At 42.9% G+C, this 27,415-nt stretch overlaps 1 protein-coding gene across 6 annotated transcripts in view; it reads left to right on the plus strand.

The window, feature by feature from the left end:
* Nucleotides 1-27,415, plus strand: part of RBFOX1 (RNA binding fox-1 homolog 1) — a 1,498,136-nt gene that overhangs the window by 549,308 nt on the left and 921,413 nt on the right. For all 6 annotated transcript variants that reach the window (XM_029222049.1, XM_029222042.1, XM_029222050.1 and 3 more), the window contains one exon: nt 16,467-16,514. Coding sequence is in view for 2 of the 6 variants with exons in the window: in XM_029222046.1 (XP_029077879.1) it covers nt 16,467-16,514 (48 nt within the window). In the remaining 4 variants the exon portion in view is untranslated. The remainder of the gene's footprint in view (nt 1-16,466; nt 16,515-27,415) is intronic.

A 27,415-nucleotide genomic window follows, 5' to 3' on the forward strand; every position in this document is an offset into this window, starting at 1 on the left:
TGGACAGTATCCACTTTAGTTCATGGAAGGCACACCCCACAGCCCTGTTATCTTTCTTCATCTTCGCTTTAGTGCCTGTTTTGGCTGAGTCCCTTCGTTATTCACACAAGCCCATCCACAGAAGAGCTGGGATCATCCAGGGGGCTAAAAACCAAAAGTCAAAAAAGAAAACTCCCTGAAAACCTTACAAGATGTGAAAGCTTTTGTTGGGGTGCCTCTCTGACTATACAGCTGTAGAGAGGATGTATTTAGATGCTGGGTCTTGTTATAAATGCAAAGAGAAGCAGCATAGCTGACAGAAGCAGGTGACAAATCCAGAATTTCCTGGGATGGTATTTTTCTCCTCGATACTGTTTTGTTTTTGTTTTTAATTTTTGAATTTTATTTTACTTTTTTATACAGCAGGTTCTTATTAGTCATCAGTTTTATACACATCAGTGTGTATACATGTCAATCCCAATTGCCCAATTCATCACGCCGCCATCCCGCCCCCCCCAATGGCTTTCCCCGCTTGGTGTCCAAACGTTTGTTCTCTACATCTGTGTCTCAACTTCTGCCCTGCAAACCGGTTCATCTGTACCATTTTTCTAGGTTCCACATACATACGTTAATATACGATATTTGTTTTTCTCTTTCTGACTTACTTCACTCTGTATGACAGTCTCTAGATCCACCCACGTCTCAACAAATGACTCAGTTTTGTTCCATTCTATGGCTGAGTAATATTCCACTGTATATATGTACCACATCTTCTTTATCCATTCATCTGTCGATGGACATTTAGGTTGCTTCCATGGCCTGGCTATTGTAAATAGTGCTGCAATGAACATTGAGGTGCATGTGTATTTTTGAATTATGGTTTTCTCTGGGTATATGCCCAGTAGTGGGATTGCTGGATCATATGGTAATTCTATTTTTAGTTTTTTAAGAAACCTTCATACTGTTCTCCATAGTGGCTGTATCAATTTACATTCCCACCAACAGTGCAAGAGGGTTCCCTTTTCTCCACACCCTCTCCAGCGTTTGTTGTTTGTAGATTTTCTGATTATGCCCATTCTAACTGGTGTGAGGTGATACCTCATTGTAGTTTTGATTTGCATTTCTCTAATAATTAGTGATGTTGAGCAGCTTTTCATGTGCTTCTTGGCCATCTGTATATCTTCTTTGGAGAGATGTCTATTTAGGTCTTCTGCCCATTTTTTTATTGGGTTGTTTGTTTTTTTAATATTGAGCTGCATGAGCTGTTTATATATTTTGGAGATTAATCCTTTCTCCATTGATGGGTTTGCAAATATTTTCTCCCATTCTGAGGGTTGTCTTTTCGTCTTGTTTATGGATTCCTTTGCTGTGCAAAAGCTTTGAAGTTTCATTAGGTCCCATTTGTTTATTTTTGTTTTTATTTCCATTACTCTAGGAGGTGGATCAAAAAAGATCTTGCTGTGATTTACGTCAAAGACTGTTCTTCCTATGTTTTTCTCTAAGAGTTTTATAGTGTCTGGTCTTACATTTAGGTCTCAAATCCATTTTGAGTTTATTTTTGTGTAAGGTGTTAGGGAGTGTTCTAATTTCATTCTTTTACATGTAGCTGTCCAGTTTTCTCAGCACCACTTATCGAAGAGACTGTCTTTTCTCCATTGTATATCCTTGCCTCCTTTGTCATAGATTAGTTGACCATAGGTGCGTGGGTTTATCTCTGGGCTTTCTATCTGGTTCCATTGATCTATGTTTCTGTTTTTGTGCCAGTACCATATTGTCTTGATTACTGGAGCTTTGCAGTATAGTCTGAAGTCAGGGAGTCTGATTCCTCCCGCTCCGTTTTTTAACCTCAAGACTGCTTTGGCTATTTGGGGTCTTTTGTGTCTCTATACAAATTTCAAGATTTTTTGTTCTAGTTCTGTGAAAAATGCCATTGGTAATTTGATACGGATTGCATTGAATCTGTAGATTGCTTTGGGTAGTATAGTCATTTTCACAATATTGATTCTTCCAATCCAAGAACATGGTATATCTCTCCATCTGTTGGTATCATCTTTAACTTCTTTCATCAGCGTCTTATAGTTTTCTGCATACAGGTCTTTTGTCTCCCTAGGTAAGTTTATTCCTAGGTATTTTATTCTTTTTGTTGCAATGGTAAATGGGAGTGTTTCCTTAATTTCTCTTTCAGATTTTTCATCATTAGTGTATAGGAATGCAAGAGATTTCTGTGCATTAATTTTGTATCCTGCAACTTTACCAAATTCATTGATTAGCTCTAGTAGTTTTCTGGTGGCAGTTTTAGGATTCTCTATGTATAGTATCATGTCATCTGCAAACACTGACAGTTTTATTTCTTCTTTTCCAATTTCTATTCCTTTTATTTCTTTTTCTTCTCTGATTGCCGTGGCTAGGACTTCCAAAACTATGTTGAATAATAGTGGTGAGAGTGGACATCCTTGTCTTGTTCCTATTCTTAGAGGAAATGCTTTCAGTTTTTCACCATTGAGAATGATGTTTGCTGTGGGTTTGTCTTATACGGCCTTTATTATGTTGAGGTAGGTTCCCTCTATGCCCACACTCTGGAGAGTTTTTATCATAAATGGGTGTTGAATTTTGTCAAAAGCTTTTCCTGCATCTATTGAGGTGATCGTATGGTTTTTATTCTTCAGTTTGTTAATATGGTGTATCACATTGATTGATTTGCATATATTGAAGAATTCTTGCATCCCTGGAATAAATCCCACTTGATCATGGTGTATGATCCTTTTAATGTGCTGTTGGATTCTGTTTGCTAGTATTTTGTTGAGGATTTTTGCATCTATATTCATCAGTGATATTGGTCTATAATTTTCTTTTTTTGTAGTATATTTGTCTGGTTTTGGTATCAGGGTGGTGGTGGCCTCATAGAAGGAGTTGGGGAGTGTTCCTTCCTCTGCAATTTTTGGAAGAATTTGAGAAGGATGGGTGTTAGCTCTTCTCTAAATGTTTGATAGAATTCACCTGTGAAGCCATCTGGTCCTGGACTTTTGTTTATTGGAAGATTTCTAATCACAATTTCAATTTCATTACTTGTGATTAGTCTGTTCATATTTTCTGTTTCTTCCTGGTTCAGTCTTGGAAGGTTATACCTTTCTAAGAATTTGTCCATTTCTTCCAGGTTGTCCATTTTATTGGCGTAGAGTTGCTTGTAGTAGTCTCTTAGGATGCTTTGTGTTTCTGTGGTGTCTGTTGTAACTTCTTCTTCATTTCTAATTTTATTGATTTGAGTCCTCTCCCTCTTTTCCTTGATGAGTGTGGCTAAAGGTTTATCAATTTTGTTTATCTTCTCAAAGAACCAGCTTTTAGTTTTATTGATCCTTGCTATAGTTTTCTTTGTTTCTATTTCATTTATTTCTGCTCTGATCTTTATGATTTCTTTCCATCTGTTAACTTTGGGTTTTGTTTGTTCTTCTTTCTCTAGTTCCTTTAGATGTAAGGTTAGATTGTTTATTTGAGATTTTTCTTGTTTCTTGAGGTAGGCTTCTTAGCTATAAATTTCTCTCTTAGAACTGCTTTTGTTGCGTCCCATAGGTTTTGGACCGTGGTGTTTTCATTGTTATTTGTCTGTAGGTATTTTTTGATTTCTTTTTTGATTTCCTCAATGATCTCTTGGTTATTTAGTAACGTATTGTTTAGCCACCATGTGTTTATGTTTTTTACGGTTTTCCCCCTGTAATTCATATCTAATCTCATAGCGTTGTGGTCAGAAAAGATGCTTGATATGATGTCAGTTTTCTTAAATTTACTGGGCTTGATTTGTGACACAGGGTGTGATCTATCCTGGAGACCGTTCCCTGTGCACTTGAGAAGAAAGTGTAATCTGCTGTTTTGGGATGGAATGTCCTATAAATATCGGTTAAATTTATCTGGTCTGTTGTGTCATTTAAAGCTTCTGTTTTCTTATTTATTTTCATTTTGGATGATCTGTCCATTGGTGTAAGTGAGGTGTTAAAGTCCCCCACTATTATTGTGTTACTGTCGATTTCCTCTTTTAGAGCTGTTAGCAGTTGCCTTATGTATTGAGGTGCTCCTATGTTGGGTGCATATATATTTATAATTGTTATATCTTCTTCTTGGATTGATCCCTTGATCATTTTGTGGTGTCCTTTGTTGTCTCTTGTAATATTCTTTATTTTAAAGTCTATTTTTTCTGACATGAGTATTGCTACTCCAGCTTTCTTTTGATTTCCATTTGCATGTACTGTCTTCTTCCATTCTCTAACTTTCAGTCTGTATGTGTCCCTAGGTCTGAAGTGGGTCTCTTGTAGACAGCATATATGTGGGTCTTGTTTTTGTATCCATTCAGCAAGCCTGTGTCTTTTGGTTGGAGCATTTAATCCATTCACGTTTAAGGTAATTATCGATATGTATGTTCCTATGACCATTTTCTTAATTGTTTTGGGTTTGTTTTTGTAGGTCCTTTTCTTCTCTTGTGTTTCCCACTTAGAGAAGTTCCTTTAACATTTGCTGTAGAGCTGGTTTGGTGGTGCTGAATTCTCTTAGCTTTTCCTTGTCTCTAAAGCTTTTGATTTCTCCATCGAGTCTGAATGAGAACCTTGCCAGGTAGAGAAATCTTGGCTGTAGGTCCTCCCCTTTCATCACTTTAAGTATATCATGCCACTCCCTTCTGGCTTACAGAGCTTCTGCTGAGAAATCAGCTATTTACCTTATGGGAGTTCTCTTGTATGTTATTTGTCGTTTTTCCCTTGCTGCTTTCAATAATTTTTCTTTGTCTTTAATTTTTGCCAGTTTGATTACTATGTGTCTCAGTGTGTTTCTCCTTGGGTTTATTCTGTATAGGACTCTCTGCGCTTCCTGGACTTGGGTGGCTCTTTCCTTTCCCATGTTAGGGAAGTTTTCAACTATAATCTCTTCAACTATTTTCTTGGGTCCTTTCTCTCTTTCTTCTCCTTCTGGGACCCCTATAATGTGAATGTTGTTGCGTTTAATATTGTCCCAGAGATCTCTTAGGCTGTCTTCATTTCTTTTCATTCTTTTTTCTTTATTCTGTTCCGTGGCAGTGAATTCCACCATTCTGTCTTCCAGGTCACTTATCTGTTCTTCTGCCTCAGTTATTCTGCTATTGATTCCTTCTAGTGTAGTTTTCATTTCAGTTATTGTATTGTTCATTTCTGTTTCTTTGTTCTTTAATTCTTCAGGGTCTTTGTTAAACATTTCTTGCATCTTCTCGATCTTTGCCTCCATTCTTTTTCTGAGGTCCTGGATCATCTTCACTATCATTATTATGAATTCTTTTTCTAGAAGGTTGCCTATCTCCACTTCATTTAGTTGTTTTTCTGGGGTTTTATCTTGTTCCTTCATCTGGTACATAGCCCTCTGCCTTTTCATCTTGTCTATCTTTCTGTGAATGTGGTTTTTGTTCCACAGGCTGAAGGATTGTAGTTCTTCTTGCTTCTGCTGTCTGCCCTCTGGTGGATGAGGCTATCTAAGAGGCTTGTGTATGCTTCCTGATGGGAGGAACTGGTGGTGGGTAGAGCTGACTGCTGCTCTGCTGGGCAGAGCTCAGTTAAAGTTTAATCCACTTGACTGTTGATGGGTGGGGCTGGGTTCCCTCCCTGTTGCTTGTTTGGCCTGAGGCAACCCAGCACTGGAGCCTTCCTGGGCTCTTTGGTGGGGCCAATGACAGACTCTGGGAGGGCTCACACCATGGAGTACTTCCCAGAACTTCTGTTGCCAGTGTCCTTGTCCCTATGGTGAGCCACAGCCACCCCCCCACCCTTCCTCTGCAGGAGACCCTCCAACACTAGCAGGTTATGTCTGGTTCAGTTTCTATGGAGTCACTGCTCCTTCCCCTGGGTCCCAATGGGCACACTACTTCGTGTGTGCCCTCCAAGGGTGGAGTCTCTGTTTCCCCCAGTCCTGTTGAAGTCCTGCAATCAACTCCCGCTATCCTTCAAAGTCTGATTGTCTAGGAGTTCCTCCTTCTGTTGCCGGACCCCCAGGTTGTGAAGCCTGACGTGGGGCTCAGAACCTTCACTCCAGTGGGTGGACTTCTGGGGTATAAGTGTTCTCCAGTCTGTGAGTCGCCCACCCAGCAGTTATGGGATTTGACTTTACTGTGATTGCGCCCCTCCTGCCGTCTCACTGTGGCTTCTCCTTTGTCTTTGGATGTGGGGTGTCTTTACTGGTGAGTTCCAGTGTCTTCCTGTCGATGATTGTCCAGCAGCTAGTTGTGATTCTGGTGTCCTCGCAAGAGGGAGTGAGAGCACGTCCTTCTACTCCGCCATCTTGGTTCCTCTCGATACTGTTTTTAATCATTCTTGTTGAGAGTTTGCAGCTGACAGCTCCTCCAGAAGTAGTATTCTTAAAAGCTGCACTGAAATTATTCAGCTCATGTAAAAACAAGCGCGATTTCCATCTAATATGGGTAATTACTTTTACAGTTAATTAAAAGCGCTCTCATTAAACTCCTGCTGTGATGCCAATGCATAGCTCTTATTTGCAAACAGACCCTTAGTTTGAGCTCACCTCTGTGACATATTGCTCCTACCTGAGAGGGGGCTGCCTTCCTCAGTATCAAATTTAATTGTGCTGAGCCAGCAGCCCTGGCTGCTGCCAGCTTGCTCGCATCCCCTGATAACCAAGCTGCAAAGAAGGTGACGTGAAGAGAACAAAATAATTCATGGGGCTGAGGGTGTAATTCTCCAAGAAAGAAGTAAAAAATTCTAAGATGAATGCCCTGCTATCTTTATTTGCATAAAAGCTGGGTTGGAAAATAGTTTTGTCATCTTTCCTGCTACTCCCCACCCCTCAAGGAAAATATCCCCCCCTCCTCCTTAAAATTCCTCCAAACATTTATAAAGTTAAAACCACTGCTTTCTGACCTAGCCAACTAGACTACTCTCTTGGTTGAATGGATTTATGTTTAGATTTTGGTTAGTTTACATACATTTTTTGCCATTTGTATCATTTCAGGAGAAATAGCTCTTAAATTCTCAGCCTTCCTTAGGTTTAGATTGAAACCTTAGTGTTTAGATTGAAACCTTAGTGTTTTCAGAATATCCTGTACCTGGAAACAGGGAACTCCGTCCTGCTGAACCTTAGATACAAACTAATAAAATGCCTCCTCAAATGATCACATTCCTGGTAAGTAATTAAGGCTTATTAATTAAAACATAGTCATTTGAGACAAATTTTGAGGGAGCAGAAAGACTGTGATATTTCAAGTTTACAGACCCGATGAATTGGATGTTCTAAGATACTGCTTCGAGCTTTTGATATTTTTCATTGTTATTTGCTACCATCTGCTGGCCATGTGTGGTATTGCAGGGGCTGAGCAAATTTGTGAATGAAGACGTTATCAAGTGGGTGAAATATGTCAGTGCAGACCTTGTATACTATTCTTCATGTATCAAGTGACCTTATTTGAATCTTAGTCCTTGGAGTTGAGTGGACACAGACTGAAGAATTCAGCTTAAAGGCACACATGATGTCACATTTGCACCAACTCTCGTTGCAAGACTACACAGTTACTGAACTTTTAAAAAAGTTGGGCAGAATAATTACCCTTAAATAAGGCAATTAAATTTAGAACATTGATCTAAATACTCAGATTCCAGGACAATATAGGGTATTTGGGAAAGCCTAAAATACATAGTAGGTAGACCAGATGGATTTCAATCCCTCTTATAACATTAACTATCAAAGCCGATTCCCTACTTTCTCTCTCTCTTAGATACTGTTTTTCTTTTTTTTTTTTTTTTTTCACCTTCAAAATGGAAACATTGTGCCAGTGGTCCTTATGGCTTGTAGTTATTTTCAGAGTCTGAGCCTTTGTGAAGGTCAAAAAAATTAAAGACTCAGGATGCAATAAATCACAGATAATGTTCTAAATTCTAGAATCTCAACTCACATTGGTTGGTTTCTTTTAAATTAGAAGTAATTGTAATGCTCAGAACAATAAGAAATATAAGTGTCCAAACTATCAGAAAAATTGCTATTGAAAAGGGAACCAGAGGTCCCTTAAAAAACTACAAATAGAAGTACCATACAACCCAGAAATCCCACTACAGGGCATATACCCTGAGAAAACCATAATTCAAAGAGTCATGTACCCCAATGTGCATTGCAGCTCTATTTACAATAGCCAGGGCATGGAAGCAACCCAAGTGTCCATGGACAGATGAATGGATAAAGAAGAGGTGGCCCATATATACAATGGAATATTACTCAGCCATAAAAAGAAACAAAACTGAGTTATTTGTAGTGAGGTGGATGGACCTAGAGTCTGTCTTACAGAGTAAAGTGAGTCAGAAAGAGAAAAACAAATACTGTATGCTAACACATATATATGGAATCTTAAAAAAATAAAGGTCATGAAGAACCTAGGGGCAGGATGGGAATAAAGACACAGACCTACTAAAGAATGGACTTGAGGACATGGGGAGGGGGAAGGGTAAGCTGGGACAAAGTGAGAGAGTGGCATAGACCTATATACACTACCAAATGTAAAACCAATACTTAGTGGGAAGCAGCCACATAGCCACATAGCACAGGGAGATCAGCTTGGTGGTTTGTGACCACCTAGAGGGATGGGATAGGGAGGGTGGCAGGGAGGGAGCTGTAAGAGGGAAGAGATATGGGGACATATGTATATGTATAGCTGTTTCACTTTGTTATAAAGCAGAAACTAACACACACACAAAATAATAAAATTTTAAAAATAATAAAAAAGTGAAGTATTAAAAAAAAGAGAGAAACCATTTATCATTGAAGGGGAGCAGAATATGACACCCCAAGATATGCTTCTTTGGCAGAAGGATTGTTAGGGGATGGTTATTTTTGAGAGGCTAATGATACCGGAGAATCTCTGAAAACAGAGTAGAAGTTGCCCTTTTGTGAGGGAAATTTACATTGAGAAGGAAAATCTCCATTTGTAAAGGTGTCTCCCTCTCTGTAGAGAAGGAGGGCTCCAAGTCTCTAGAAACTCTTATCCATGGAGAAGGCAAGGACTTAGATCTACATCCCAACCATACCCTTGTTTACTGTGCTTTTCCTGGTCACCACCCATGACCGGCCTCCCCCGCCCAGCATCTTTTATCTTTAGCTGGAGACTCTACTAGACATGGTGGATGGGCCATTTCTGGCCCATGTGTATGCACATGCCCCCGTGTACAGGGGGCAAACATGTTATTAAACTTCTATTTCTTTTCCTCTCCTTATCTGTCTTTATTACAGGGGGGTTTCAGCCAAGAACCTAGGAAGGTAGAGGGGAAATTATTCTTCCTCCCCCCACCCCATATAACATTAAGAATTTAAAATGCACTTTTGAGTTCTTTTTTGGAGTGTGATGACGAAATGTACTGTTTCTTAATGTTATGAACTGTCTCGCCAGAGTGTTTATCTTCGGTTTGAAAAGGGAGCTCAAAACACTTGGATTTCTTCCCTCAGTAAGAGTAGTTGATCATAAGCCCTAGTTGGACTTGTTAGGTGAAACTTTGGCTGCGTTTCCCCCAGCTCCCAAGAGATGACTTAAGCTGCAGGTATTCCCGTTGAAACACTCTGGGACTTTGTATCTGAGTCCAAGAGAACAATGGCGTGTCAGAAATATATTAGCCTTACTTACTTACATCAAACATCAGGACGCTGATCTTTTCTTTCCTTTGTCCTTCCAGTATTGGTAACTAAAATCGTTAATTTTAGGACAGTTCCAGGGACTGTCCTCTGAAAACACAAGGGACCATGGGCGTAACAGCAGGACTGTTGTCAGCAGGGCCATGCTCCCTCAGAAGGCTCTAGGGGAGAATCCCTCCTACCTCTTCCAGCTTCTGGGGGCTCCAGGCTTGTGGCTGCGTCACTCCCGTCTCTGCCTCTGTCTTTACATGGGCTTCTCGTCTCTCTGTCTTTTTTCTTTTAAGATTTTTTTGATGTGGACCATTTTTTTTTTTTAAGTCTTTATTGAATTTGTTATAACATTGCTTCGTTTTATGTTCTGGTCTTTTGGCCGCGAGGCATGTGGGATCCTAGCTCCCTGACCAGGGATCAAACCAGTACCCCCTGCATTGGAAGGTGAAGTCTCAACCACAGGACCGCCAGGGTAGTCCCATCTCTGTCTCTTAAAAGGGTGCTTGTCATTGGATTTAGGACCCATACAGATAATCCAGGACAATCTCATCTCAAGATCGTTAATTACCTCCTCAAAGACGCTATTTCCAAATAAGGTCCCATTCACAGGTTCCAGTGGTTAGGACATGGGCATATCTTTTGGGGAAACTATTCAACCCGTTACAGGCTCCTAGCTTCTAAATCTTCGGAGGCCTCTGGAATCTCATTGGTGGACATTTCCCTCCACCTGTTCATGGGGACCTTTACCTTCTGGGCTCTTCAGAGCTGTGAATGATACAGATCCACGATCCAGGATGATGGTGCCCCCACATTGTGGGCAGAAATAACCCTGACCTATAAAAATCATCAGAAAGAACCGACACACAAAGCGCAGAAGAAAAGAAATGTCTCTTGGGAGATGAAACAGCTTCTGAAAAGAACAGACACGCACGTGCTTTGATGTCTAAAAGCCAGAGAGAGATGTCAGAAGCCTTGGGGGAGAAAACTTTAAAAATAGAACTCTTTTTAAAGTTCTCAGTGCTCCACTCAGAACTGGGTCTCCCAGAGACTTTTGGGGGTTGCCATCAACGATAGCTAATGTTTCTCGATGGCTTGGTGTAAGCTAAGACCCTTGTCGATATGCCTCACAACAAACGAGGCAGCTGTTATTATTATTACCTTTATTTTACAGATGGAGAAGCTGAGGCACTGCTGGTAGAGTCCAGTGATATGGACCCAAGTAGCATGACTCCATAGCGTGTGCGGGTTTCCATATACTTTGGCAGTTAATCACTGTTCAGGGTTTTCCAGCTACAGAAAGGAGCATGGCTGACTCCTCTAAGGAAATTGATTGCTTGGTGATGAGTCCAGGACTCCAAATTCATACTTAACACTTAAGTAGTTGAGCTGTTCTCCAAGCGAAGTCATCAAGCGAAGTACTTACTCGACTCCTCTGGTTTGGAAAAGGTCAGGTCGGAGCCCAGCTGCAGACACCCGCTTTCCGTGGAGTGATCCGAACAATAATTTGTTCCTGCCAGAGTGACATTTTTCCAATTTGAGTCCAACATTGTTCAGAAGCAAGTGCATGTCCCCTGGGGTGCCTCCCGAGTCATTCTGCAGCAGATGACAAACCAACAGTATCACCTAAATAAAAAATCCAGCGTGGGTTTAGGAAATTAATCCTGACAAGAATAAATTGAATAATCTTCGGGAAATGGCAAGAGATTGGATCCTGCCAGATGGGTGTTTCCTGCCCCTTGCGTGGGTCCTCGGTGGCAGATTAAAAAACAAAAACCTGCCTTGGGTTTATTGATTCGTTCGTTAGTTGATTAACACCTGCCATTTCTGCGTGGGTAAGTCAAAGTCGGATCTGGACTCATCCCTGCAAACTCAACATATTTTCACTCAAGGAAGGAAAGAAAATGCGTGCTTCCCCTGGTCAGAATGGCATCAAACAGACAGGGAACTGCTTTTTCCTACCTTGTTTCTAGATGGCATCTCCTAGCTTTTAAACAATCCACGCTTTCATCACTCCCATACCAAATTAATCTCTACTTTCTCTTCATGTTCTTTAGAGGACGAATTCAAAGAGTTCTGAGTAAGTGGTAGGGACACTTCGCTGTCTCCATGTGCAAAGGTCAGTCAGAGATCACAGCCATTAATTAGGAGTTTGAGTGAGAAAATCATGACCCCCGAGTCCTATGACTGTACCTTACAGTCATCCGGGAACTGGTCTTAATCTTCTGGGGCTGCCATAGCAGAATACTGCAGACTGGGGCTTAAACAACTGAAATTTATTTTCTCCCAGTTCTGGAGGCTGGAAATCTAAGATCAGGGTGGTAGCACGATTGAGTTCTGGTGAGCACTGTCTTCCTGACTAACAGCACCTTCTCTCTGTGTCCACATGTGGCCTCTTCTCGGTGCATGGGTGTAGAGAGATCAGACAAACTCTCTGGTGTCCCTTCTTATAAGGGTACTAATCCTATCAGATCAGGGTCCCCTCCTTATGACCTCATTTAACCTTAATTACATTTTTAGAGGCCCACCTCCAGATATAGCCACCCTGGGTTTAAGAGCTTCATCCTATGCGTTTGGGGGACATGAACATTCTATCCGTAACACTTATTAAAATGTGGGTTCTGATTCAGGATCTCTGGGATGGGGCCTGAGATGCTGCATTTAACAAGCTCCCGGATTATACCCTGGTTGCTGGTGGGGGAGACCCCTCTTTGAAGGGCCAGTTTCTCATATTGCCTCGATGTTACAGATGAGGGAACTGAGGCTTTGAAAGGTGAAGTCACTTGCCTAAGGCTCTCCAGCTATTGGATGGGAGAGCCGCACTTTCAGGGAGGGAGTCTGATGCAAGGACTGAACTGTCCCCGCCCCAGAGATTCAGATTCACTAGGTCTGGGATGGGGCCCAAGAATACACAGGTGATGCTGCTGCTGTTGGTGTGGAGACCACACTTGGAGAATCCCAGCTGTACTTCTTCTCTGGGTATTCTTGCATTAGATGATTCTCCATTTCCACAGCAAGGAAAAGGCTGAGACATGTGGCCTGCAGTATCCAGACTGACCAACCCTCTTGACTTAAATAAAATAAAATCACCTGAAAAGGATAGAAAGTGCCTGGTGTCAGGTGTCCCTTCCAGGTGTAGATTTAAGCTCTGTGTGACCCACAGTGAGTTATCAGCTCACATCTGTCAGAATGGCCATCATCAAAAAATCTACAAATAACAAATGTTGGCGAGGATGTGGAGAAGAAGGAAACCTCTACACTGTTGGTGGGAATGTAAGTTGGTGCAACCACTATGGAGAACAGCATGGAGGGTCCTGAAAAAACTGAAAATAGAACTATCATACGATCTAGTAATTCCACTCCTGGGTATATACCCAGAAAAAACCAGAAACACTAATTCAAAAAGATACATGCACCCCAATGTTCATAGCAGCACTATTCACAATAGCCAAGACATGGGAGCAACCTAAGTGTCCATCAGCAGATGAATGGATAAAGAAGATGTGGTACATATATACGATGGAATATTGCTCAGCCATAAAAAAGAAGAAAAATTTTCCATTTGCAACAACATGGATGGACCTAGAGAAAATCATGCTTAGTGAAATAAATCAGACAGAGAAAGACAAATACTGTATCATATCACACATATGTGGAATCTAAAAAATAATACAAATGAAGGTACATGCAAAACAGAAACAGACTCACAGATATAGAAAACAAACCAATGATAACTGAAGGGGAGAGGGAAGGTGGAGGGACAAATTAGGGATATGAGATTAAGAGATACAAACTACCATGTATAAAATACATAGGCAACAAGGATGTATTGGACAGCCCAGGGAATTATAGCCATTATCTTGTAATAGCTTTTAATGGTGTATAAGCTGTAAAAAATCCTGAATCACTATGCTGTACACCTGAAACTGATATACTATTGTAAATCAATTACACTTTAAAAAAAAAAAAAACAGAAGAAAAAACACTAGATAATCCTAACCTTGTTTGGTTTGGAGTAATTTAGGGACAGATGTGAAAAATGCCCCACAGAGTTCCTGGCACCAAAGGGACAAGCAGTCACTGCTCACGGGTTCAATCCCACTTTGCTGGTAGCAAAACAGTCTGTTACATAAAAAACAAAAGCTTCATCTTATGACATTGTCTCGTTTTGTTCCACTCTTGATTCACGTGGACCTAGAATGTGCTGTGCTTGATAATCACTGTGGGGATGGCCTTGCACTTATATCCTCACTGTCCTCATGATGTATCCGCAGAGTAAACCCAACCCAATGGTGAGAGAATAAACATTTCTATAGACTTGACTTACGCAAAATGGAGCCACTATCGTTTGAAACCCCCATACCATCCTGCCACACCCATAATCCCCCCCTCCTTTGCTAGCATCCTCAGGTCAGACACCTTGGAATGGTCCTTGACCCCAATCTTTCCCTCACGTCCAACATCCAGTCTTTCAGAACATCTGTTGCGCTGTCCACACTCTGACCACGTCTCACCGCCTCCCCTGCCAGCCACCATCATCTTTGACCTGAACTCTTGCAGGAGACCCCAGACTGGTCTCCCCACTTGCACTTTTGGCCCTCAACTGTCTGTTCTGTTAAAAACAGAAGTCAGCTAATACCTGTTCTCTCTTCGCAACCCCCGAGTTAAAACAACAAAGTGCGGGTGAGGATGTGGAGAAACTGGATCCCTTGTGCATTGCCTGTGGGAGTGTAAAATGGTGCAGCCACTGTGGAAAACAGTATGGCGGTTCCCCAAAGACTTAAGCCTAGAATGCCATATGATTCAGCAATTCAGCTTCTGGGCGTATATACCAAAGAATTGAAAGCAGGGACTTGAACAGGTATGTGTCCACCCATGTTCATAGCAGCACTATTCACAATAGCCAAAATGTGGAAACAACCAAATGACTACTCACAGATGGGTGGATGGACAAAATGTGGTCTCTCCATACAGTGAAATATTATCCAGCCTCAAAAAGGAAAGAAGTCCTGACACATGCTACTACATGGATGAACCTTGGGTAGAGACATTATGCTAAATGAAATAAAACACAAAAGAGTGAATACTATATGGTTCCTCTTATATCAGTATTAAAGACTGAATTGTGCCTCACCCCCAAATTCATATGTTGAAGCCCTACCCTCCAATGTGACTGCATTTGGATATAGGGCCTTTAAAGAGGTAATTAAGGTTAAATAAGGTCATAAGGGTGAGGCCCTAATCCAATAGGACTGGTGCCATTATAAGAAGAGAGCTCTCCCTGTACACACAGGGCACAGTGAGAAGGTGGCCATCTACAAACCTGCAAGAGAGATCTCACCAGAAACCAACCCTGAGAGCACCTTGATTTTGGACTTCTAGCCTCCAGAATTGTGAAAAAATAAATTTCCATTGTTTAAACTACCCTGTCCGTGATACCTGGTTATGGTAGCCCTGGTAGACTGATGTAATGAGGTACTGAGAGCCGTCAGATTCATAGAGACAGAAAGTAGAAAGGTGGTTACCAGGAGCTGGGGGCTGGGGGAATGGGAGTTATTGTCTAACGGTTATGGAGTTTCTGTTTGGGAAGATGGAAAAGTTCTCGAGATGGATGATGGATGTTGTGGATGTTGGTACATCCACAACAGTGTGGATGTACTTAATGCCTCTGAACTGTACACTTTGAAATGGTTAGAATACTAAATGTTATGTTATGTGTGCTTTTGCACAATAAGAACAAAAGTGACTCTGAGTGGCTCCTCAGTGCTCTCAGAATGAAAACCAATGTCCTCCTTTGATCTCACTTCCCACTGTTTCCCTCCCTCTAGCCACAGAGGCCTCCTTCCTCTAGTCTGGCCCTGTCTGACACATCTCCCCTCAGGGCCTTTGCACTGAAAGCCTCTTTCCCCAGATGGCTTCACCGCTCATCCCCTAACTTCCTTCAAGCCTTTACTCATTTGCCACTTCTCTTTAAATTTAAAATCTTACTTCTCTACCCTCAGCATTTCCCTTCTCCTTCCCTACTCCTGCCTTACTTTTCTTCATGGTAAGCTTCCTCTTCTAAAACACCAACCGTTTATTGATATTTCTTTTCTACTGTTTGCCTTTTCTACCGCAATGTAAGCATCACCAGGGCAGGACCTTCCTGTGTTTTGTATGTTGGGTCTTCCATGCCTAGAGCAAGACTTGGCAAGCAATAGGTGCTGAATGCCTGTCTTTTGAATGAGTAAATAAATATCACAATTGCTTGTGTGTGTATCTGCCATGTTGTCTGACTGGGGAGTTTCTTGACGGTTGAAACCATCTTTTTCTTTGGTTTTTCTTTCACCTTTACATTCCAAAGCAACAAGAAAAAACTGAATAAAAAGTAGGTGCGTGATAAATGTGGACGGATGATGGTTAGATGGATGGATAGATGGACGGATGGATGGATGGATGGAGGGAAGGATAAAAAGTAGACAGTGATGTCTTTGAGTTGAAGGGAGATAGATTTGACTATCCCAGATCTGGAATGGGAGAGAGAAATTAAGTCCAGTTAAGGGCAGCCTCTGCTGATGTGAGCGAAGGTGTCTGGGGGCATATTATTTTATGAGCCATCAGCTTCTCTTTGTTGTGGCCTCTGATCCACAGCTTTTGCCTTCACCCCACATCTGCATGTAATAAAGCTTAGTTATGACATCCATATGTCTCTAACGCAAACACCAGGGCATATACTTCTAAAAAGCGCTATAAAGAGCAGTGGCTCGAGAAGCAGCCGTTAAGAGCGTGAGCTCTTTATTATTTTAAAGGGCATTTCAACGACACCACTGAACATTCTCTGGCCATAAGTCTGACTCCTGTCCTTTCTCTTTCTTTTCTCCTCATCTCAGGATATCAAAGTAGACTGCAATACCTGTGTGGAAATAGAGGACAGAAAGGTAAGTCAATATTTTTCATCTTTTTGGTTTCAAGCAAAACGAGAACTCTGTGATTTAAACCCAGCTGTTTAAGGCATGCCTTACTGGACGACGGCTTGCAAAGGTGATTCATGTGCTGTTATCACTTGAAGACAATCATATTTTTAAATGGCTGTTTTTTTGATCTTCGCAGTCTGTGTTAGACCTGATAACTTCAATGAAGATGGCAATAATGTAATTGTGTTAAAAAGTTAGTGTTGATTTTTGTCTTAGTCATTTGCTTCTTTTCAGGAAAATAGCTCGTTTATCCTTAACTCATTTCACATTTTAGTTGAATATTATGGATGATTATTATATATAATATGCCACATACTACATGGAATTATAGAACATTGCATATATTACAGAATACATACTCTTGGGCTTTTCAGGGTGTATCCTGAAAAATATATCTGATCTATACACTTTGGCTTGATAAAGAGCCTGTCCTGATTTCCATCATGACACAGTCACGTGAGCAGTGACTTTCTGTGATAGAAATTTGTTCACATGATGTTTTGCCGGGCGGGGGGGCAGGAAAGGGAGGTCGCTTCCTGCATATTTTAAAGTTTTCCCCCATTCATCTTCTTGTTACACTTGGTGTGGACCCCCTCAGGAAATGCAACTGCTAGACAATTGTTCTTCACTTTAATATTTTCGTTCTCCCTTTATTGACCGGAGTTCACAGAAGTTTCCGTGGTAGCGCGCATCCGAGCAGATCAAATTTTACCTTTAAAGCCTTGGATAAGAAAAGGTCAAATAACTGAATTGAGGGTACATATCTCCTGGCTACTTTTGACACCGTTCCACAATTCTGAAAGATGTCCCTCTGTGCAGCTGTACCTTTATTGTTGAAGGCGGTTATTATTTCAAGCAGAGGTTTTTCAGCCTTGATTTTGTGATAGCTTTTGGCCATCCACTGATTAATAAGGTGGTGAGGACTTCTCAGAACAAAATTTGCTTTTAAATAGAAGACAGTTGCCACACATTATTTTAAGGAGCCTTAATCTCCTCACTTTGAAGGGAATTATGATACAGTATCTTAAATTCGAGCCACATGATCTTAACTTAGTTCCAGTTGTGTGTCTAGTTTGCAGAAGAGGTGTTTCGATTCACATTTGCATTCGCGTGTCATGATGTGCTGGTATCCCTGCACGCATGCATTTTGTGAGTTGGAGAAATGGAATTTAGGCTGAAGAGGTGTCTCCAGTCTTTTTTAATCTCTTCCCAGTGACTCTGCTCACCACGTCCCAGTGAAAGCATGTTCCCTGCCCTGCTTCCAAAGTTCAGGATGTCTTCACTTCTCTTGGATTTTAATGGAATTCACAAGCATGTTTTGTCTAGTTTTTTGGTTTGTTTGTTTTGTTTTACTTTCTTTGCGAGTAGTGTTTGAAAGATACCAGGAGGACTGTTAAAGCAACATCAGTTCTGTCACCAACAAACAAGTGAACAACCAGGATAACCTCTGGGCAATGCCAGGCAGCCGCACAGCTCCATTCCATAATAACTATCCAAACTGCCTTTGGTTCATGTATCATGACGATAAAGACCCCTCCCCCCCCCAAGACTATGGATGTTCTCTGGTGATGACGCCTGGGAAGAAATCATAGCTTATCATTCTGTACATAACTTCAGCTGTTCTCGAAAACGACTAACACAGACAGAGACTCATACACACACATATGCATTTCTGTGCTGTGTCACAGACTGTTGGGTTGAGTCAGACACTTCAAATGAAGCCTCGTATCTGGAGGGCTGTCCTGTTGTTTTCCAGCCTTGACCACACATGACTGATTGTTACCAAAAGAGGGGCCCGGCTGCCTGCCATTCTAAAGCCAATAAAGAGGAAAAAGGTTGGTGGAAAGGAAAGTTTGCTTTGTTTCGGAGGCTGGCAACCAGAGGGGTGAGTGGTGAGTGGTGGGGGTGGACTCAGGTCCAAAGGCCAGTTCTGCCCCTCCGCCCCTCGCCAACAATCAGTGGGCAAGAGCTTTTCAAGGCGAGCTTCTGGGGTGCACAGGCGGAGGGAGGGGCTACAGGCAGAAAGAGCACAGTCAGCTCTGACAGTCGTCCTGAAATTGCTCCTGCGGTGGGTCTGGTCGGCGTCATCTGGATTGTGCTAAGCACAGTTAGTCTTCAGTTCCAGGGTCGGTTTCTTCCCATTTCTTTGAGGCCAGTTCTCAGAATTGTGGCAGCTTATGTCATGGCTGCAGCCTGGCCATCATGTAGTTAACTTCTGCGCCTGGTGGGGTTTTGGTATCTATAAGACAGCTCACAGGACACGGCTCAGAGTGTTATCTACAGCCCTTGAGGAGGAACTAAGGGTCCTTGACTTTGCTTCATGACTAAACTACTATGATTTGGTCTTGTTTGACTGTTTTCCTTTGCTTCTGCGTTTTCTCACTTCTCTGATGGAACTTATTCTTTGACTAAAGTTGTTCTATAGACAAAAGGCAGGCGGAGGACGAGGGGTTGGGGAAGGACCACAGGGCCCTGCTCTGTTTCACTAACCCTTTCACTGTCTTTAACTGGGGATGACTCCTAGCAACACAAACCACCGCAATGCCTACTTCCATTTTTGCTGTCTTACACTCTAACGGTTTTTATTCCCTCTGTTCAAGAGAAGGGCTTTGCTTCCTCTGAGTTCTGTTCTGATGTTTTGTTTTGTTTTTTAATTTTATTTTTGTGATTCTCACATCGGGGCTCTCCCTTCTCTGAATCTCCTAATGTGGTGGGAGGTGGGGTGAGGTGTTGGAGATGGCTGTGAATATCAGGGTCCTGTCTCTGGGGAAATCAGGATGCAACCTGATCATCCCGGAGGGCCAGTGTCCTCCACCCTCAGCAGAGGAGTGCCAGTATCACCCCTCCGGACAGTGATGTGGCGTGAGGTCAAGTAGGCAGACAGCCGGAGTCGTCTTCATCCAGGGTCTGGGATGCAGTTCTGGTACTTCTGTCACCCTGACGTATAATTATGAAATTGCACCATCGAAGTGATGACACTCGCTCCTGCGTGTATGTGTGTGTGTCCCTCTCCATTCATTCCGAATGCTTCTGGCAAAATCAGTAATTTGATAAAGTGGAATTGAAGTGACAGGAAATGACAGAGGTGCCAAAATAATAAGTCAACCTGCCTCTGAAGAGGCAGCCCCTTGGCCCGTGTGGATTTTTACGGAATGCTGAGTGCTCTGAAGGAGAACCAGCAGTGTTTTCTTTAAAGCTCAATTTCCTTTAGTTAAGAAAGCTTAACGTGATACCTGTTAGACTAGATGGCTTCCCAAGAATTACTTTCTTTTTCCTTTTCTCCTTTTCCTTTCACCTCCCTTCCTCCTTGGCTACCTCTCTTCCCTGTATTCTGTATATAGGGATATATTTGTGTGCCTACATCCGTACCTTTTTCTGAAATATTTTGGAGTATCTTCTCGATAGAAGAATTTTAGAAAACACAAGATCTCAAGTTTTCTATAGGGTTTAATAGGGTCCCTCCCCGCCAGACCCGTCCCACAATTTCAAGCCTCATCCCATTCTCTTCCACTCGGTAGGGCCATTTACCTTGAGATGAGTCATTTTCCCATTGAATCCTAGACCGGATATAATGATGGGAGATAAATGGTGAATTTCAAGTGGTGGAGAGAGCCCTCATCTTAATGAAGAGCCATAAAATCACTCTTCCTGGTCTGTGCACCGTCTGTACTCCATCTGAGACTGTTGACAGAAGGAGAGAATCTTTTTTTTTTTTTTTGCTCTCCATTTCTCTGTTTTTCTGTATCCTAGACGCCTCTTTTCCATAGGCAGACAGTAAGCTCATTGTCTTTTGGAGAACGTTGCCCAGTTGTTCAGAGAGGGATTCATGGTGTGTACCAGAGAGTGGTTTCATTTTACACTTCTCTTTTGCTTCCAAGCCCGGCAATGAGCAGCGCCCCTGTGACTGGACCTGCACTTGGATGGCTTCCTGCCTGTTTCCTAAAATCACCCAGAGGATGTCACAGGGAGATCTGAAAGGCCGGTAGCGTTTTTCCCCCTTAAGTGGGAAGCAGAGCTCAGGTGGTTTCCTCCCACAGGCCAAGGCCACGGAGCTAATGCAGATTTAGCAAAGGTGATGTGAGGTAACCCGTCCCTGGGGGCAGCTGCACGACCCTGAAAAACCTCCTGCATGTGACATTTACATGACCCGTGTTGCTGGTGGAAAACAGAGGCATTTAAGTTCATTTTTATTTGTGGTGTAAAATCCATTTGAATTTCAACACTATTATGAAGACCGTGACTCAGGTGATGAGAACAGAGGCTGATGGATCAGTCAGGGGGAGAATCTGTCAGAGGAAATGAGAGCCCATTTGTCAAAGGCTATAAACACAGACAGGGCTTCCTCTCCTCACTTACCGCCTGGCCTGGTGCGGTTAAACAGTTTCCCATCCACTCTAAAATTGCGTGGAAGGCGTTTGAGCGGTTTTCAAAGTTAAGGAGCCTTTCAGATTGGGTCTGAGTGAAGCTGTGCTCGTGACTGGTGATGCTATGGTGCTGTGGTAAATACTAGGAGTTTGGAACTTTTCCTGTTGCAATCCTTACTCTGGACCAGGCGTTCCTAAGTGCCTCTGGATACTTGGAGCAGCTGATGTACGAGGCACCATCATTATCCCCGTTATACAGGTGAAAAACGGAAGCTCAGAGATGTTAAGTGATTTGCCCAAGATCACTCAAGGTGCATCATAGGCTAGGGTTTAAACTCGGAGATTCTTATTTTGGAAGCTGTGTTCTAAGCCCTGATGCTCTACTGCCTTATACACACACACACACACACACACAAAGAGAATCAAATGTGTAGAATATGAGAATCGCCCTTTCCAACTGATGAATTTGTACCTGAACTGGTAGCTTCACCCATTGCCAAGTAAATAGTCTAGTTTTGAGTCTGGGGCATCCTTTCAGCCCCCATGTTTTAGCTCTAGCTGGCTCACAGTGGAGATTTATCAGAGCCTTGTCAAGCCTGACCTTGCGGAGAGCCGCTGGCACCTGGCAGTGGGGCTGCCAGGACTTCTTCTGGTCTTGAGGACAAGCGACAGTGGCACCAGGACGCAGTTCTGGCTTCAGTTTTCAACAGACCCAGTTCGGTTCCTAACTTTTGCATTTCTAGCAGCTTCTATGCGTGGATTAGAAATTACGTGCTCAAAACACAGGAGTTTACAGAGTGCAGTTGTTAAAACCATGGGCTCTGGAGCCGGGAAGTCCTGGGCTTTAATCCGAGTTCTCTCACGTAGCAGCTCTGTGACTTCGAGAGCCTTTCTTACCTCAAGTCCCTGTCTATTTTCACGTCTGTAAATTGGACATAATAAAATCCACTTGAAATGTTGATTTGAGGAATTGACAAGATAATACTACAAGGCAGTGTATATAGTGCCTGGCCCAAAACAAGAACTCAGTCAAACGCAGCTACCTTTATTTTTGTTTTTGCTAGGGCCCACACCCACAGGCATTCCATGTCATTTATAATCAAATTCCTTTAAAAAAATGAGTCCCCCAGAAAGTGTTATGGGGGCTCAGAGAAATGGGCAACCAATGGGACCTAGTAGGCTTTGAGAATATTTTACAGAAGAAGAGATGCTTGGCCTACGTCAGGAAATAACAAAGTCACCTAGCTGCCGGGTCCAGGCAGGACTCATAAGTTAGTGAAGGGAGACAGAGGATGATTGTAGAGTAATACGAAATGTCGCGGCAGCCTTGAACTCAAGAGCAATGGCCCCACGTGCAGGGGCTTCTGTACAGCGCCTGTTGCCACGTGGAGTGTAGGGTCAGTGCTGCCATCTTCCAAGCCAATCTGGAAATCTGGATTTAATATAAAACTACTTATTTTAAAAACACTGTGCAAACCAAGTAAAACACGTATGCAGAAAAGAGTCAAGAGACTTGCCGGCTTGAAATTTACAAGCCAAGTCTCAGTGGATTAGGAAGAGGTCTTGTGTGCGTAATCTCAGGGGCGGGGTCTGTTGAAGGCTCTCTTGGCAGAGGGAACAGCATAGGCGAAGACACAGAGGTGGGAAAGAACGTGGTATGTTTAGGAGAGATCAAGGTCCAGCATGCGTGCCCAAGAGTGGCCAAGGGGGGACTGGCGCAGTGAAGATTATGGAGGGTGTTGTTTGCCACACCGATGGACTGGGGTTTTGTGTCAGTCTCCCTCCAAGTGGAAGAGAGAGTAAGGGAGGGCAGGTCCTTGCTGGATGAGGCCAGAATGATATGGAACCAAGGAGGCATTTGAAACTTCGGGTGACTAAGTCAGCCACAGAGGGAGTCACTGAGGGAGGAGGGAGAGAATGGGGACAGAACACAGAGATGGAGCCAGAGGCTGGCCCTGGTGGAGTGCAGGGATGCAGGGGAGATGAAGGCTTTGGTTAGAACAAGGTGATATCAGCCAGGACTCTGAAAAACAGTGGGGCTGGGTGGCCAGCCAGGTGCCCTCCTTCTAAAGATGTTTGATGAAGGAGGACCGCGTTTCCTATGGTCCAGCATTGCCCAAGGATGAGACTAAGATTTCAGCTGCTGGATGAGGTATCTGCAGATCAGATCACCTAGTGAAGAAGTGATGCAGTTATTCTCTTGTCAATTATTTTTCAGACCTCGGGATTACATCAAGGAGACATAATTTGGTTGTTTTTTGTTTTGTTTACTTTTGTTTCGTTTCTGTAACAAACCCAGAGGTCTGGCACATTTGCTCATCTACCTTTTTAACCAAAAGACCCAGGACCCTTGACAAACAATTCTAATATCTAGCTATAATTTAGTAACATTGTTTTACTTTTGAATGAGGGTTACATTCTTTATATGATAAAGGATATTGCTCTGTCCTTTCATGTCAATAAACTATTTTCTTTTTAAAAATTCTACTCATGATTTTTAAAAGTAAGCTTAAGTCTATTAAGGACAAAACAACTGAGTTAATTTAATGAAAATCAGATGGATGTAGAAAAAGTGTGCATACAGATTGCAAATAACAAGCATTTAGGGAACACTGTTTTCTAATGGTGGGTTTGCAATCAGGGAAGAAGTTTGGGTTTGGTTTTGAGACGTTTCAAACTCTACTCACCTGCAAGGGTTACCAGAAGGGGGCAAGGATGAAATTGGGGGTCCAGGCCGGAGTGCAGACAAGAGGGCACAGGAACAAGAGCCGCACAGGAGGTGAAGAGGAAGGCCTGGGTTTGCTAGAGAGTGAATCAGCCCTACCCACGTGCTTTGGTGATTCTGACCACGGGTCATGGATAACTTCATCCAGGAATGTGTTGGAGACGCTCAGCTTAAGTCTCTATGTTCAGCTGGCTGCCATGAGGAGTAAGGGAGTTGATCAACATGGACAATAAGTTAATCTCCTGGATTTCAGAGGCTTAGATGCCAGTGAGGTTGAAAATGAGCACAAAACAGTCACCAGGGTTGGTTTTCTATTAGCGCCGCTCTCTTGCTGTGGGGATGGGAGTGGATTAGTCCTCTGGGCTCTGACAGGCAGAACAAAGACAGAGGAGAAGTCACGCTCCTTATCCAGAGGGACTCTCCCAGAATGGGAAGCATTCATGGAAGAGTTTCTCATTAAAGGCCAAAATGAGAACCTCAGGGCAGACCGGGGCAAAGCCTGCTGCCGTGAGCACAATTTGGCGAGACTCACAGAATGCGTCTGGAGATTGGATTTCTTTTCTGCTCCAAATGTCCTTTTTGAAGGCTGCCTGTGTGTATGCATTACATGGGAAGATGCTCCAAGATTCCCCAAAGCTGTGGAAATTAAACTTAAAGCATCCCCGAAGAATGCTATTTGAGTTGCAATTGAAGGGGGACCAGGGGTAGAGACTCCTGGGTGGGGTACAGAGATGGAAGTTTGGAGGAGGAAGCATGGCAGGACTCGGGAACTGAATAGAGGTTTGTGGCTTGAGATGAGGCTAGAAAGCAGGCAAGGGCCAGGCCATCTGAAGCCTTATAAGCATGGGGAAAGTTTGTCCTTTATCCTAGAATGATATTATTTTATCTGGAATGGGATCTGATGATGTGACATGATCAGATGCAGAGAGACAGTGCCATTATGTTGTGGCGTCTACTTGCTCATAGCTTATTCTTGACCACTAAGACCTCCGGTGGGTCACCCTGGCCCCACTGTCTCTGACAGTGGAGTAGGGCAGAGTCTAACACCAGCAAAGACTTGACCTGTGCTGCTTGGCTTTTCTCTTGTGCCACATTCTGCATCTCATGCAAATTCCTCAGGACTGTGACTCCTCTGCAGATTATGAACTCTCATTCCTATAGGGTGAGGCTCTCATTCCAAATGAGTGCACAGCCACTTGCCAGCCGGTGGTTTGGCTGTGTTGGGTGCTCACTGTTGCTCCTACCATCTCCAGCCAAAGAATGGTGCCATTTAGCACGGGCAGAGCCACTTATGTCTATGAACTTGACTCAGTTTCTGTGCTCAGCATGGATTTGTGGCCAAGATCTGGGTGAGACTTGGTGTGTCCACTACAAGTAGACCCTGCTTTATCCTTGCTGCCTGCTGGGAAACAGAAGGGAGAGCTACATGTGCAGCCCACCAACATCAGTTTTACTTAAACTTGGGGACTAGCCAGGAGCAGGGATGATATATCCCAATGTCTGTAATTGTGTGTTCGGAACCTCAGAGAGAAGGGGATAGAAATCAACTCTGGAAAAGAGCCTCCCCACCCAGAATGTCAGAGTTAGGTGGCTGCCAAGAAATCCTCCAGAGCCTGAAAGCTGACTCCACTATTTATTTGTGGAGGACTTTCAGACCATCACTTAGAGCCCTAAATCTGAGGGAAGAGGAGTTTCATGTCGACCAACGCAGCCTCCATCCTCAGTTACCCCAGTTAAGCTGACTGGTAAAAACGAGGAGATACACCTAACATGAATGTCGTTTGTGCACAAAATATGTATTTTAAATTTCAAGAAATAAAATTCCAAACAGATGTTTTTCATTAAAAATTTCTGCTTAGTTAAGGCATTTTAAATGATATCAGCCAAAGCACAAATCCAAATATTTGGGATTCAGGCAAAACTACACTGAGAGGCAAAACCAATACCTGAACTGTGTTCACCTGAAAGGAATGATGTTTTAAAAACTCTCTCTGCCATCCAGAGAAACATGCCACCCTCCAAGGTTAGCATTTTTGTTCGCTTCTACATCATTTACTCAAGAAGACAATGTTGTGTCGTGGAAAAGAGTTTTGGAAGCACACAGATCCCGGTTCTGCTCTTTATTAGCTGTGAGATCTTAGAAAAGTCACAGCAGCTTTCTGATCCACAGCCACACCCTCTGTAAAGTGGGAATAGATCCTGCATACCATGGATTATTCTTGTGAGCTCTATTGGTCAGGACATCTTCCACTGCATAATAGAAAACCAAGTTGTACCAGCTTAAAGAGACCGTTGTTGGGTCCAGTGACAGTAAAATTGGGCTGTCTTCTGGTATAACTGGTCCTCGGGTTTAAAATTCAAATGAGATTACCATGGAAAGAAAGAGCTTCTTTTCCAATAATTTTGAGCACAATTCCTGAGGGATGCTTATTGGCTTCACACCAGTCCCTTAGCTGTGGAAAGCAGTCCTCTGACTGTCCATTTGCCTTGACCACAATCAGAAGTAGGATGGGCCCCAGCTGAATGACTTACGTGGACCAAAAGTAGAATGAAGTTCCTAAAGGAAACCCTGACTTATTTTTTTCCAGAAGGGAAGATGGATAATAATAATTGCAACTAGCATGAATGGAACACTTAAGTATATGCCAGACAGTTTTTTGTGCACTCTATGATTGAATCCTTATAAAGATCCTTTAAGATACTACAGTATTGATCCGTGTTTTACAGACAATAAAACTGAGGGAAGGAGGAGTTAACTAACATGCCTGACATCACCCAAGTAGTCCGTGCAGGATGGGGTTCAAATCCAGGCAGTCTGCCTTTGATTCTTAACCCCGAGGCTATGCCACTCCTTCTGAGGTTGCTGCACAGGAGAGAACAAAACAAAAAAACAGACCTCGAAGGCACCACAGGCTCAGTGCCTGGCTCACAAGTACATGAAAGCTCTGTTGATGAGAATTATCGTTACAGAGCGCTCAACGGAACAGAAATAGCCCGGGCTAATGCCAAATGGCGTTCTGTGATGTACCCCTGCATTTAATTTCCCCTCATGACTTATCCTATGGTATTATCTCGAGGTCCTCAATGGGTCTGCTCTTCAGAATGATCAGAATACTCATGGAACCAGTCAGTTCTTCACTTCCCTGCATGACTGAGAGTTATTTTTGTAGACAAGAGCTTCTTAACTCCAGGAGGGGCCTCTGTGCCTGCCTTTTAGATTTTATCTGCAGGTTAACTGATGCGTTCCCTTTTACTAAACTTTGAAAATGAGCTGTTAGTCATACTTTCCTCTTTCATTTATTTTAGGAAAATTCCGAAGGTGGTGGTGGAGGGGGAAGGCATGCAAAACCGGGAAGAGCTTCTAAAATGGATGTGGTGTGGAGTTAAATTAGCCTCTGATGGGCCGGAAACCCAGATGACAGAGGATGAGGGCTGCTGGGCGCACTTAGCAGTATCCTGGGCAAAGATGTAACACAGTGCCGTGAAAAGCTGTCGAGGTGGATCAGGCCGTTTGTCTGATATACCCTCCGCCAGCCTTGAAGTTGGCTCTGGGAAGCTAGTCTAAAGAATCACGGGTATAACAGAGTGGCTAAGAGCTTTAGCTCGGGATTCTCAAAGGCCTGGGTTTGAACCCCAGCTTGGCCACTTCCTGGTTATTTAACCTCTCAGATGCTCAAGTTCTATCTAAAATGGAGCAGATAAGAGAAGCTCCTTTCTGGGATGGCGGTGGAGCTCAGTGAGCTAATATACTTAGGGGACTTAGCATCCTGGCTGGG

Source organism: Monodon monoceros, unplaced genomic scaffold (genome assembly GCF_005190385.1).
Source record: "Monodon monoceros isolate NGI ecotype Baffin Bay Population unplaced genomic scaffold, NGI_Narwhal_1 Super_Scaffold_13, whole genome shotgun sequence".
In the NCBI taxonomy this organism is placed as follows: Eukaryota; Metazoa; Chordata; class Mammalia; order Artiodactyla; family Monodontidae; genus Monodon; species Monodon monoceros.